Source organism: Malurus melanocephalus, unplaced genomic scaffold (genome assembly GCF_030028575.1).
Source record: "Malurus melanocephalus ecotype Western Australia unplaced genomic scaffold, MMel_1.1 scaffold_259, whole genome shotgun sequence".
NCBI lineage: Eukaryota > Metazoa > Chordata > Aves > Passeriformes > Maluridae > Malurus > Malurus melanocephalus.
Window position 1 is genome coordinate 244,662 of NW_026623491.1, and position 15,284 is coordinate 259,945.

Consider the following 15,284-nt stretch of genomic DNA (forward strand, 5'->3'; position numbering starts at 1 on the left):
CAAAACATTTTCTTAAGTTAAGAAACATTCTTAGAGCGGATCTATGATTTCATGTAGAAAATCCATTTGTTTGGGGAGTTTCCCCCCTCTTTGGCAAATAAATGGCAAATGTGAAACAGAAAAAAAAAAAAAAAAAAAAAAAAAAAGAAGAGTCAAATAAGTTGTAATAATAACTGGACAAGTAACAACGAAGTGGATCTGTCAATGGGACGGATTCCCTCAGCAGGGCTAGTCGGCGTGATGCTCCTTGCAGTCATTCCTTGTGTTCATTTTATAATGAGACAGAAAGGTTGATGTGATAATGTTCCAGAGGCTTTAGGCATCGTATTTTTTGCCAGTCCTGTGAATCTGCTGGAATAGTGTCATAGAGAAGGCCATGCCAAGAATCTGAAGGAAAACAAACAACATGGGCTTTAGTATAGGAAGGCTGCCAAAACTGCACTGCTGACCTGTGTTCATGGCCCAGCTGTAGTTTTGAACAGTCATTCTACACTAACCATATTTCTCAAGCTTCAACACTGAGMATTAAACTTGAATGTACGTTGTTCAGGCACATAGTCATGTCTGGGGCTGCATCTGTCAGAGCACAGATTGAGGCATAAAAGGTCTCAGAGTTCTTTGTCATATGTGCAGTAAATTTTCAGAATCAATAATGCAAGTCACTCTTCCCTTTGACCCAGCAACTTGTGCTTGTTTATCCAGATAACCATGACTGAAAAGATCAGATTCAGGTATTTTCCCCTAAAAGTATGGCAGTGATAGAACCATAGAATATCCTGAGTGGAAAGGGACCCACAAGGATCATCAACTCCTGACCCTGTACCAGACAACCCAAAAACCACACCATGTGCCTGAGAGCATTGTCCAAATGCTTGAACGTTGGCAAGCTTGGTGTCATGACCACTTCCCTGGATCAGGAACCCAAAACGTTAATAGCTTATTATGATACTTCTGCACTTTTTTTTTTTTAAACACATTGGCCTACTCAGTTCAGCAGCCATGGTTTGACTCAGTTTGATGTTTTCTGGAAATTGCTTCCAAAATTAAAAATCAACCAGTTTCTGAAAGGACAGCATAAGAAGTGGCTTAATCTGGGAACTCCAACGAGGTACCCTGAAGTCAAAACATGGGTAAGGCAAAACCCTAGTGTAGCACGTCTTCTTTGCAGGACTGACTACTGACCTGCTCCCTTTCTCAGCACTGGCCTTAAATGAACCCATAAAACAAATCTGACATTTTGAAAACAATATTCCAACTCGGAGCAGCTGAGCATCACCTTTCCCACAGCAGAGTCAAGAATGTTGACAGCAAATCAAAGCCATGTTGAAAAACATCATGCCAGTATTACCTGCATTATGAGGACGCACATCCCAATCGAACCAAGGACATGCTTATTGTCATCAAACCAGCTCATAACTTTCTCATAACATCCCTGAAACAATGAAAGATGAAAGTTGAAACCCCAAGGTCACATTTTCTTTCATGTGTCCCTCTATTTTGTTCCTTCCCACCCCTATCAAAGACTTGACCTGGGCAAAGCGGGCCTTACCGTTCTCCACACTGATTCAGTCGAGTTCCGTCCGCAGTCTTGGGAGTTTTCCATACARCATCGGTCTGGAACAATGTTTTCTCCCAGCACTGGGTACCAATCTGTATAGTCATTCACACCACAGCATTTCATCTGTGCAGAAGTAAAGGAGTAATATATAAACTAGCACAACTTGCGAATCACGCACAACAACAAACTTCAACTAAACTACTTCGTATTTTCAAAGAGGCCACCACAACACTTTTTTAGTTTTAAGGTGTACTGTGGCTGCTGATCACTTAAAGCAGATACTTAAAAACACAAAGAAAAGCACAAAACCAAAGAAAATAAATGGCTCCACACCCTAGGTATGTTAGTCTTCTTGTCATAAACATGAGCCCAAAGACCAAAACATGGCCTTTATGACCAAATTGTTACTTTTTTACTATAAAGAAAATATTTTACCTCTGCTTGAATGATATTCCAAGCATTTTTCAGTCCAATATTATTTTCTGAATTGTATAACTTCATACCTTCCTTTAAATCCTTCTTTGCACTCTCACTGACCTGTACCATGTAAAAGACAGAGGAAGTCAATGCACTGCTGTTCAGAGGAAAGGACCAAATGGTACAGACACATAGAACATCTGTCTCTTACCCTCCCTCACCACAAACTTAATGTGTGTAGCAAAGTTTCAAGACTCTCACAAGTCAGTGGGACCTTTAAGCACCTGCCAAGGCCCCGTTTCTCCCTCAGATTGCAAAACAGTGGATTAATGCTCTTAAGACAGAAGAGTTCTGCTAGAAGTCCATCATAGAGTCATCATCTGATTCAAAGTAGCTGAACATGAACAGCATCAATGTGCTGACCTTGCTGTAGCCTTGCCAGAAATTACCCCATAGGAGCCTCTCCTGCCTGTAACCTGTAGCCTGCTTTCATTTGCTAATATCAAAACCAGAGCCCCAGCATCCCAACCTTAGTGGAGTTATTCTTGCACGGGTTCAGGCAGGCTATAGTGGATAGCCAGTACAAAATCAATTGAAAAAAACATTCTTTTTGTTTTCCTTAGGGGAACAAGCTGGTAGGATTTATAATTTTCAAATGTCCTTCYTTCTTTAGAAGATAAAGTTGGAATGCTTAACAGGAGATCTGAGATGTCTAATTTCTTATATAAATTTCAATCTGAGCCCAGAGCCCTGGATGCAGGTGAGAATGCACCTTTCCTCTGACAGTAGTGAGCTCATAGCAGAGAAATGATTATGATCCTGGCATAAATGTCAGCTATATTATAGGACCTGTTTCGTCCCTTTTTYACATCCCAATCAAAATCAGAAGTTCACATCAGCTCAGTGAAAGTAGCAAGCATAATGACAACCTGAGAAGAGATAAGAGTCTGGTAGGAGATACTTTAAAGTAAGTCTGGACCTACTCATACTGTAAGGTCCTGCCCTGTGTTTAGCAGAGCTCTCCAGATCCCCAGGCACTTTTCCAGCCTTGTGTATCTGACAGGCCAGCCGGTTGTGCCTACTTCACTTGGTCTTGATGAGACAGCAGATTTCTACAGATGGGCTTTATGAGAAACTGCCTCTTGATCCATTTTACACTCTTGTCAAACTCTGGGACTGCCCAGTCAAGTGAGACAACCGGTGGCATTTGGAATAACCTGTGAATATTCCATACTCTCTCCTCCAGTCCTGTTCCAAGGGTTGGCCGTAAGAAGTTAAACTGGTTTTAAGCAGGACCTTCCCCAACCCAGGACTACMAAAGGATCAGCTTCTTGCAGACATCAAACATGTTGAAGGCTATCTAAGATTTCAGGACAAGACTAAAAGGAAGGCTCTGGACCATGGTTTTATTTCAGGAATTTCTCTTCTGCTTGCTCTTGTCATCACTTCCTCCTCCCCCTTCAGAAGCAGCTTACAGGAGACAGCCAAAATCTCAAGGTTAAACCTTCACCTAAGTGAAGATCAAGGAGAACCCAAATACCTTCAAACAACATCAAACAAAAAACTAAACCTGGTTTACATGCTAACAAAGATAATTAATCTATAAGGCATATTTGCTTACCTTGTCCATATAAACAAAGAATAAAATGACTAATATCAGCTCTGCCAGGAGAATTATCAGCAAAACGACGAAAAACTAGAACAAAGAAAAAACAGACAGTGTATATACATTTGCCAACTAGAGAGCAAACCCTGGGCTGCTAGAAACTATGAAGACGACCGGCTTACTACCAGTTAGCAAGTTTCAGCCATGCATTTGTCTTGCTCCTTTTGACTGCTGTCACCACACACAGTCCTGGGAGTCTCTTTCCTTCACACAGACAATGGGACAGATGCTAAATCCCTTACCAAAAAGATCAGTGTGACRTGCCTCAGAAATTTTTTCCTAGCAGATGGGCTTTAACCACATGTGACTGTGGAATAGTCATTTTATTACTCAGCACTTCTATTCCCAACTCTGTATCTGAAATCTCTCAGCAGGGGCATCCCAAATGTGAGTTCTAGTAGTTTCTTACTATTCTTCATGCCCACTAGGCATTTTTTTTCAAGCCTTTATGTTGTAGTGGACTCCACTTAGACATGGCACCTGCTGCCCAGATAGTGGGGAAGAAGCAGGATGCAGCACAGCAAGCTCTCCAACTGGAAACTCGTGACAGTCGTGACAGCATAAAATTACTTTTGTAGAACCTTGCAAGAATATAAACACTCTTTAAAAAAATTAAGCTGGTGTTTCAGTTAGTGTGGATGAATGACATAGACCTCAATACTAATCACTGTTTTCTTTCCTAGCTGAAAACACACAAAACCAGGCAATCAGATGGGAAAAAACAGGTGCACGTTTTCCCTCCGGTTCAATTCTCAGAGATGGTCTAAGGAATTCTGCCCAGCTGTTCCCCAACATCATATAAGGGAGACCTTTGCACAAGGAAAACATGCTCCTTAATGTCACAGCATCTGTATCCATAAGCTCTGACCGAATTGGAACTTGTCTGTTTGAAAGCTCTCACTGTCTGCCACTATACCTCTCTTGTAGGGGGTTTCTCCTCTACCCTTTTTTTTTTTTTTGGAGTGGGATATTTATATTGGGAGTGTGTTATAAGTTCCCCAAATAACCTTCCATCATTGGTCAGGGAGACTAATGATGAAACCTCCTGGGTTTATGCAAGAAGAGTGATCCACACTGTGTTTTCTGAGAGGGGTTCCCAACCTCTGTGCTTCAGCGCTGGACAAAGACTGTCAAGGGTCAGACTATTTATTTTTTATTGATAAGATCTGGAAGAGACCTTGACTTCTTAACTTTGGCTCAGGTGGTTTCCACCATCCTCTGACAAAGGCCTTAGTTAAGGACAATGTATAAAATAGCTATGAGATGCTTTGAGCACCTCTGTGCTTAAGATTTTTTCAGTCAATCCTTCCAACAGGTATTTCCAGAAAGGCTGTCCAGGCTGATGCTACAGTTAATGCTTAACCATTCAGAGGCAACTGATACCAATTTGCTTTGCTACTTAATACATTATGCACACAGTAACAAGGATACATTTGCTAATACATCATTGATATCACTGATACCATTGATTTCACTGGTATCAATGACCAAAGTATGGGATGTCATACTGCAAGTACACAGAAGACTGAAAGCCAAGGAGATGTCACTGTGAGCCACGAGTCTATTTTGCACTGGTCATTCAAATGAAATAATAACAAAGCAACAGCCACTGGTCTTAGTGAAGAGGAGTATTGATGTCTTACGCTCAACAGGAGGCACTTGTTTTCCTTGATAGCACCTAGGCAGCCCAGGAAGCCGGTCACCATGATCACTGTGCCAATGGCAATGACGAGGTTGGCAGCTGAAAGTGATGGAAAGCTGGGAGAAAATGTGGCGAAGTTCCCTTGTGACACTGACAGCCAGATACCCACGCCCAGCAGACCACAGCCACATAACTGCAAAGAGACAAACAAAAGAAAGGTTTCGTTAAAATAAATGTCACTGTCTCCTTCCCTTACAACTCTGAAAGGAAAGAATTTCACAAGTGAATTCTCAGGYAAGTGCTCTGCAGTAATGCCCTCACTGGTGACACAAAGCGAAACTAAATGTTCTTAGACTTGGTTATGCCACCTGCACTTATAATTCTATTTAAGAGCCACTGGATGGCAGAATTCTCTTCTGAGAGATTTAGCACATGAAACCAGAGCTACCCATTGATCTCCCAACAGCAATCCGATGCAGTTTTTCTCCATGAAAATAAAATACATTATTTGAAAGAATGCTCCRTTGCTCTTATTTCTGCAGTCATCTGCAATGCCTCAGAGTATTCAGCCCTGTATTGCCTCATCCTCGGGGAGACAAGGAAGTCCTGAAGATATTTACAATCAAATTCATCATTTCATAAATATTTGTCATGAAATGCCCAGTCACAGTAGACAGGTTAGGTTCTAGTATCAGTTCTCAAAGCTTTAGTGTTGATTGCCAGTGTTCGTGAAATGTCACCAAAATCAGATTTCTAGCTACATTATCTACAGGAAGTTCAGCTTCTGCTACTCTCTGTCAATGACAGAACCTGAAGWAAATGCAAAGCTGCTAATCTGACATAAAATTACCTTCACTTGCTTCTCCCTCTTAACAGTATCATGTCTGGTTAAGAAAATAAGCTTTTCCACCCTAAGTCACAGGGCAGATCTTCAGAGCAAGGGCCAAGAGTTGCACTACAGGGGCCTTAAGATGGCCATTCTGTAGTACTCACCCAAAATTCTCTTACACATCTTTCCACTTGATCTGTGATCAGTGTGCAGTGAAATCTGAAGTAGGAGTTAGCTGTACTTTCTTTAAATCCGTGAGCTACTCCACAGTACYATTAATTTACCATCAAATCTTTGCCAAGGTCAGAGTTGAAATTCACATCATCTTCACTGACAGGGGGATCAGAGATAACCCCCCTGCTCCCAACCCAGTATTTTGTCTCCAATTTACTTGAACTACTGTACAGGAAAAACAAAACAGCACCTAATCATTACTTCTAGTAATACTCCAAAGCTGCTGGTGCTCACCCATCCRCAGTGAGGAACAAGAGGAACAAAAATTATTTTCTCCAGCAGGTTCCCCACTCCCCACACCCCACACCACTTGCCTGCACGCTTTTACTCAAACAGGAAAAGTGAACATCAGAGAACAGCAACTCCTAAACCAGGGCTCAACTCTGCCCTGGCAAGACGAAGAGCTACAGACCTAACATTTCAGGCAAATATCCCCACTGCTATCTAAGGTGATTTTTCCAGCAGGGCTGATGGCTCAGGGTACAACTGACTCCTTTCTGTTTTGCTGCTTCATGGAACATGTAAGAAAAACTGGAATAGTATCTTCTTGCAATCATGTCACCTTATTTATGAGATAGGTTTAYAGTGTTTATAATCATATGGATATTTTCTTTTACTTCCCCTGTGACCCTTCTGCCCCCTCTGAGCCCCCTTCCTAGTTTGCTTGAAGTTTTTGAAACTTCTTTACATCTAGGGAGAGTCTCCAGCTCAGTGAAGAACTGGCTCAGGTAAGGAGACTGGGAAGCACTCTGCTTCTAAAGCTCAACACACAATAACTCCATAGAGTGAGTTGGGGAGCTTTGCATCACCAGGTATGGATAAATGTCACAACATCTGTTTCCAATAAGTGAGCTGGATACAGCTGCAACATGGGTGTGTATAGCTGGAAAAAAATCCAAACACCTGCTATTCCTATGAAAAGACTGGTACAAAACATCCACACACTCGTGGCAGGAGAGGGCTACAGGGCTTTCATCTCTTCCCCCAAATCTGTCCTCTCCACTTGATAATCTCGAACTGATTTCTCATTGCTTTTCATGGTATGTCAGCAAGGTCAGTGTGAACTTGAAGTAGTAAAGAGCTGGGGGGGGATGCAAAACAGAAGCCTCCTGATCATATTCTGCTGCAGGACCCCGTGGGCAAGGCAACAGGTTTAAAATGTCTGCAGCTTATGGAATCAGCCACCCTATGGCTCCTGCTTTAAATTTCATCCACTCTGTCCTTGAATTGCTGGAGTTTTGGTGCCTCAAGCCCACTCAGGAATCCACCCTGTGCTCAGCTGTTTCCACTGTCAGATGAGAACTGCAGGCAGTTGCTGGGGCTCAGAGCTTAATGGTTTAGAGGTCAGGAACAGCATTCACCACGCATCATTCATTTAAGGTATTAAATGGCATTTCTAAGCTGCCACGACTACCACTGCCATTAGCTGATGACACTTTAATCAATGACTTCATGGCACTCCATGGATGAGACTGTAAATGTTTCCAAACAAGTTTCTACCAAAGACTGAAACTGTTCAGTGTAACTTTCCATCAGATCCTGAATTCACACTTTAAAGGTCCTTCACAAATGCTTTCCTTGGACTTTCATACTCTATTAAGTTCAGAAATCACAGCCCTAGCTCAAGTGTTTTGAAAGAGTGCAATGATTTCTGGAATCATTAGGCCAAAAGCAACAGATCATTGCAGGCAAATRAGGTGGTGGTAAGAGCAAGATCAGGGCAAAAGGTTTACAGAGGAGGGACAAGTAAAGGACAAAAAGGAGCACATAGAATTAATATAAATAGGCCATTAAGAATCACACTCAGAATACAACACCAATTATGAAATAGTAGCAAAAGACATAGAAGAAAGAAGCTCTTACCAGCATCTCTGTACCATTTGRAAAAAATCCTGCAGCACAATCCTTGACAGAGATTTGGTCTAGAAGAAAAAGGTGGCTAGGAAATTGCTCCAGAAAATTAATTTTTATGTTTATTAGAAAAAGTTAGAAGCACCTAATTGCTTAAATGAGGGAAGGCAGAGCTACCTCCAAGCACAGGAAATCAAGAAACTGACAGGTGCTCCATGGGATGGACATGAAGACCATAAAAAGGACCAAGARCAGAAGGAGAATCAAAGCTGGAGAGCAAAAAAAGAGAGATGACCTCTGTCCCTTTGTCAAGGTTTCAGTTCAGGAGATCCTCTATATGCACTTCCATATAGGGCATATTGTTTCTTCACTYGCTTGTGGTACATACATTAGTATTTTGGTAAACCCAGGAGCAAAASACTGCTTTTTGGCAGAAGATCATTCACCTGCACCTTCCCTTTCCCACAATGCCTTRAGCAGAGAAGAAGCATTGACACTCCATATGAAATGTCTGCAAAAAAGGTCTGGTGGATTTGCAACACACCAGTGCTGCCCCAAGGCAGACCACTATGGTGATGAATGCCAGACATACGAGCGCACTGGAGGAGAGTCCTGTACAATGCAGAGTGAAGCGGGGTGTCAGCTCAGGCTGCAGACATATCCACATCTGCCATTTCTCCCTGCAATTCTAATGTTCCAGCAAAGACAGTCATGGAAGAACATCTTTCCAACTGTTGTAGCTACCAAAGTGCACAATGTGATTACAGTTCCGTTCAGAGCTTTCTGACAACGTGCAATAGAGCAGTACCACCATTATGCCACGGTACCTGCACCAATCATGCTCTGCAAACAGCTCATTGCAAAGCCGAGGAAACTTCTTCTCACATACTTTCTACCTCTGCCTTCCAAAGATTTCTCCACCTCCAAATTACACTGAAAGTTCAGATAAYGTAAAAGATCAGGTGATGGAATGGCTGTTGAAGGCTGATCTATGCAAGCAGGATTATCTACAATGACTGAAGAGAGTAAGAAGTCAGGAAGAGATTTGATAAAAGACATGACGACCTAAAAACTTCCACAAGGTGGCACCCCATACCAAATACCACGAAAAGTTTACGACAAATTGCATATTCCTTCTCTCCACAGCTCCTCGATTTTTGTGCTTTCTTCTCTGTTTTTCTCCCTGCCATTCTACTACATAGCGGTACTGCTGATGCTAAAATTTATGCTTTAAACCTCAGGTCCCATGACAATGCTTTTTCCACTTGTGCTTCTTTAAAAAACTCCCAAATAATTCCACTGACATGGGATTTAATTGCATACAACCATACCAACCAAAGCTGGCTAGGTTTCTAGCAATAAAATACCTTTCCCTGACACTYTATTCTATACCAATCTCATTTTTTACACAATGTGAACGCTATAAAAATGTTCTGACAACTATTTATTCTCACAGGATCCACCTCTTTCTGTTAGGAACAACTGAATCTTGGAGTGTGAAAGCAGCAAGTATATATCAAGTCATCTTATTAATTCCTTTTTCTCCATATAATTAAATAATATATGCTGCTTGGTATTTAATTGTGTGAGAGTGATGGCACTGACATTCCTTCCCCAGAGAAATGGTTCAACAGCGTAATAAATTTCACTGGATTTTTCTTCTCAAAAAATGTTGGCTCGTTTCCCCCTCATGATTAGAAATCATCATCCTCCAGGAAACCATCAAATCTCTCCTTCCCCTGGTGTTTATGTCACTGCAGAACACTATCATAAAGTCAGTCACTTTTACTTATAGGGCAATTTATCCAAGCTAYGGTACACATATTTTGAGCTTAAAAGCAAACAAAAGAAGCACCAATGTTCCTTGCAAGTCCTCCTGCACTCTGAATTCTCTTCAGTACTTCAGTATCTATCTGTCTTCATTACTATGTCCAGAAAATATGCAGCATTCTAGGAAACATTAAGAGTCTCAAGTGCTTCAAGGGAAATTAGAACTCCAGATAAACCCAGAGAGAAAGAAACTCCAAAACAAGTCTTTCCCTGACAAGTGCTATTGCMAGAATAGGCAAGGGGCTCTTTTATTTTATTCTCCATTTTTTAGCATTGTGTGAACAAACTTTAACAACAGAGCATTATACCCAGGTTTAGCTGCCTTAACCAAAAAAAAGATGTAAGGAAGAGTTTACGAGACCCAGGAAAGGACAACACAGATGGTCAGAGGTATGCCAAGACTGACATATTGCACAGAAGGAGATTGTGCACAGGATTATCTAGCCTGGGAGGAATTATTAGACAGGATGTGAATGAAATATTCACAACTCTAGAGGTCAGTAAGAAAAGCAAACAGCCTGTGGCTCAGTCCTTTCCAATAATAGGAACAAGGGGAACATTAGCCAGCATTCACAGTACATTTTGCTTCACACAACTGAGAAGTAAATTGAGGAATTATGCCATAGGTGATTACAAGAATCAAGCCTTGTGCTCACAGTTGTCCGTAAGGGTTAGATAATTTTTTATATTGGTAATAACATCTGTAGTTTCTTAGCATTTGCACAAATAATGACATTTCCTGCTTCTAGAGTGAGGTAATGTGTGCAGAATCCAGCAAAACTACCAAGCAGCAAACAAGCWGGGCTAAAGAAGGGGTAGGAAATGCTGCTCTGATAATGCTTATTAATGGCATAATATTGATAGACTTGCCCTTGAAGTCATTGAACAGCATCAGAAAAAGGAATCTGATAAGGAAGGCACTGCCACAAGGAAAAGGGATGAGACCATATTCTTTTGACTTTTGCAGTCATTCAATCCCATGCATAGAATGTGATGGAGAAGCTGCACAAATAGGTGCATGTGAGAGAAAGAGAATACGGAAGGTTTGCTCTTGACATCAGACTTTCGAGTGCTGCTTAAACACCAGGAGAGCTCTTAACACACTCGGAACAGAACAGCAACATTTAAAAAACAAATAATGAGAGACAACCACRAGGGACAAAAAGAAGCAAGTGTCTCAGTTTGCACTCCACTTCGAATGGCATGCCCTGGGCCATCTGTGGCCCAGTTACAGAGAACAGACAGCTCCCCACCTTCCTCTGTGCTGTTAAAACAGGTGATCTTGCCCGAAGCAAAAATGATACAATGAAAAATACACGGTACAGCTTAAATATGGCCCCCAAAATGGCAAAAAGCACAGGAGATTTGCTACAAGGWAACACTGACAGCATGATTGTGAAAAAAATGTCAGTGCTGGGAACTGATTTCAGGACAACTGCAGTGACAAAAAGACACTCTGAGTTGAGTTGGGTTTTGACAGACTTCTGTTTATACAGAATGTCAACAGGAAGGTGACCTGCACCAAAAGGACAAGCATGAAGAAGCCACGTGGACAAGCAGAATGCACCATCAAAGCCTAGCACAGARAGGTTTTTCAGTGTCCAGGTGGCTCTGGGATTCTGCAACACTTTGGAAAATCTGACAGTAATATTATCCTTCTGTTTGGTAAGTTCCACAAGATRAGGGTGACCTATCTCAGGTCTACTTTTCAAGATAGAAAGATTTTCCACCATTTCTCCCAAAGACTTTCAAGACCACTCAGTGTGAAGATGAGATAAGGAAGACAATGGCCCTTTTGATGCAGTGAAGTCTTCTCACTCGCATCCTGGTGTTTGGGTGTTTTTTGTGTTTTGGTTGTTTGTTTTTTTTTTTAAGTATTTTCCCCTCTCCTTCATTTATGGTACCTTAATGCATTACAGATCACAATAACTGTTCTGGAAGGAGGCAGGGATAAGAACTCCATGGTTTCCACCACTTCAAAACACATCCCAGAACAGAAACAGCTTTCTGCAAATTAAGTTTTTGGATGCCGATTGCCAGCTCTGGATTTGGGTAGTTAATCCATCTCTGGAAAGGGCTGGTGCTTAAAGGAGATTTTCAGGTAAGATTAGATAAATTTTCCTGCACTGTCTCGATAATCCACAGGATTAATCAAAACTGGGGCTTAACAGCTGACAATCTCAGAGGTCTCTTGCAAGATCATCTTCTAAATGTGATCCAAAATACAGCAAGGACATCAAAACCTGTGAAGTTCTTCAGCCAAAGGCTAGAAAATGAGAATGGAGTATGGCACTAGGTGAATGTACACACAAAAAAACGTCTACTTAGTGCTACTTCCATAACAATGTGGCAGATTTAACTCTACAACACTCCTATGAACTGAGCATTGATGGAAGACAGAGGAATCATTTTGATGTCTTCTTTGAGTCTAGTTCTGTAACAGCTGTAATGACAGCCTGTGTGTAATAGAAGGCACAGAACTGGAATTTGTGCAAATGCTGAATTTCCCTAATCCATCTRCCAGAGAAAGCAGTTATCATCTTCMTGGAGTCATTCCCCCAAGCAGTACTCCTGGAATGGTCCTGAAAAACTGAAACAAGGCATCAGAGRCTGTGATCTTTTGTGGGGCCAGCAGCTATCCTGAGGAGCATTAAATTCTGACACTTTGATCAATCTGCGTTTTCAGAATGTGTAAATTTGTAGCCTGAAACCTTAAACTTTGGCTTGGRTGCTCTTCCCTGGTCACACTGGAGTCTTCAATAAAGGATGTGCTCCGTAAAAGGAGGTTGTAAGATCTGGYTTTGCGTGGTTTGTCAAGGACAACTTAAACTTCTCTTTATTTAGTTTGAAGGGCAGCTCGGGTACTTCAGATTTTACTTTAGGAGAAACTTCCACTGAGAAATTAGCACAGCACTGGAAGAAGTCACCAAGAAGGCGTCAAAATCTCCAGTCACGGAGGTTTTCAGCGCTTTGCTAMAGGCAATCGTGGTTGACCTGAGCTGGCACCAGCAGCCGCAGCACTCGGTACGACCTGCAGAGACTCCTGTCAAGCAACATTTCTGCAATTTTATCATTTYCTCAGCTACCATGTTCTTCCTAATTTGTGAAAAATACMACAACCATGTCATTTCTAATGAACRCACTAAATCTATTTCCTGTGGAAGCCCTATGGGGAGAGCTGAGGAATTAGCACATTTGTGTGTGTCTCTCTCCAGTGCCTGTACATTTKACAGCAAGGAGTTGCCATTTTGTTAAATGTCACCGCTCTGTCATTGGCTGAAAGCAGTTATAAAATGGACAAAACATTCTTTAATAAGAGCTCATGGGTTTGTTCTCCACTATGCACATATACCCACTCTTTTTCTCCCCCAATACCCAGTGTCTGCCTAAACAGGTAAGGAATAAACCCTCTCAATTACTCACAGCTTGTGTCCAAGATAAGCACAGCCCTGATTTGCCAATGACTGTCATTAATATTTAGGGGATAAACACCTCATTCATGAAATTTCTAGGTGATAAATTTCAGCATTTAAAACTAAGTATGAAGAAAGGTGGCAGTAGAAAGGAAACAAAGGATTCATTTATACACCTGTAGAAGGAGATTCCCAAATATAGAATTTCTGCCATATKATCTGGGAAAAGTTGATGCAAAAAAGCAAAGTGTCAAAACAAACAAGGCATTACTTTGGACTGCAGTAGCCCTTCTTCCAAAACTTCATGGCTATTTTGAGTGGCATGCATGAAGGAAACAAAGCAAAAAGCAACAAAATTGTCTCTGCCTGCAGCTGTGAAAGGTTAGATTTAGTTGTGCTAATGTCAGCATTATCACCTTTTTGTACAAAAGTCACAACACCCAAAGTACAGTAGGCAAAAGAGAAGACTGAGGATTTGAAGAGGAGTCAGAGATGATGTATGAAGAAGGATTAAAATGTGTATAACACAGTTAAGTGATAGTTAAACTCAGAGGGCAGCAAGGAGAATGGAGACAGAGCTTGGAAACAGTATTAAGAAAAAAAAATTAAAACTTTATATCCAGAGCCAGAACTCCTGAAATCAGGACTGACAGAGCCAAAGTCACTCATTTGCTGGATGGAAAAACATCAAAGACAAAAGGGAGWACAAAAAGTCAAAGACAACATATATAAAATCTAGAGAATAACTAATATAGAAGGAATTATGCAGTCACTCCACAGAGGAGACCTGATTGGAAGGATACTTAACATAAAATTCATAAAGGCTGTATAATTTCTGAAGGCTATATAATTCATAAAGCTCATAAAGCACTTGTGCTTCCTACAGAAACACTAACATTATGCATGTATTAGAATGTGCAGCTATGCTGTCCTTGATAACAGACTGACAATAATAGCTCATTTAAAATATAGTAACAAAGCATTATACATAATCTTCACATTAAACCGTCTCCTCATTAGTAAGCATGAGGATAAGAGCTGAAAAATTCTCTAAGCAATTCATCATAATGAATGAGAATCCATCAGCCTAACAAAGCACTTCTAAGCATTAAGCCCTATTTCCTAAACACACATAACGGAAAAGATATCTTTCTGAAATGCAAAGTTTGGGGATTAAACACATTCTCTCTTTAACTGCTGCAAATGACCCTACCTACAGACTTCAAACTGAAAACAGGCAGCAAATTACAATGTTGTCTCTTAATGCACCCCTTTCTGAAGCTGCTTGTCAGGAGATGTAAGTTTAGGGCTTTTCCCTGTGTAATAACATTAATTACAAAATGGAAATCTGCAATGATTTAAATATTATTTTATTTTATTTTTCTATTTATTTCAATGCAAATGGAAATCCAGTTGGAAAACCAGCTAGCCAGAAAGATTTCCTGAATTCACTGGTCCACAGAAACATTCTGGTCAGAGTCTGATAGCAAAAAGAAATGTATGTTGCTGTTTAATCCCATTAGATCTGCAGAACAGAAAGAGAACTGAATTTTGTTCTCCCAGTTCTTAGAAAAATTTGAAGAATATTTAATTGCAATTACCAATCCCTGCGTAAGCATAACAAAGTATTAGATTTGTACATGTAAGCAACCATGATTTGACTAATAAATTTGGTTTTCCTCATTATTAAAACCTCTTTCCAAAACCATTTGATTCACCACCATTCAWGGCTTTGAAAGCTGAAAGGAGACTTTTCAACTACTTTCATAGATGTCAACAGGAAGAGACGGTTTCACAAGACAGTTTTCAGCATAACAAACAGTCCCAATTCCAGTGAACAAAAG

General features: G+C 40.8%; 1 protein-coding gene across 6 annotated transcripts in view; it reads right to left on the reverse strand.

The window, feature by feature from the left end:
- Nucleotides 1–247: 247 nt before the first annotated feature.
- Nucleotides 248–15,284, reverse strand: part of TSPAN9 (tetraspanin 9) — a 162,495-nt gene continuing 147,458 nt past the window's right edge. For all 6 annotated transcript variants that reach the window (XM_057375833.1, XM_057375832.1, XM_057375836.1 and 3 more), the window contains 6 exons: nucleotides 5,285–5,476; nucleotides 3,597–3,671; nucleotides 1,994–2,095; nucleotides 1,550–1,681; nucleotides 1,349–1,432; nucleotides 248–387 (listed from right to left, as the gene is read on the reverse strand). In XM_057375833.1, the coding sequence (XP_057231816.1) occupies nucleotides 316–387; nucleotides 1,349–1,432; nucleotides 1,550–1,681; nucleotides 1,994–2,095; nucleotides 3,597–3,671; nucleotides 5,285–5,476 (657 nt within the window). In that variant the 3' untranslated portion in view covers nucleotides 248–315. The remainder of the gene's footprint in view (nucleotides 388–1,348; nucleotides 1,433–1,549; nucleotides 1,682–1,993; nucleotides 2,096–3,596; nucleotides 3,672–5,284; nucleotides 5,477–15,284) is intronic.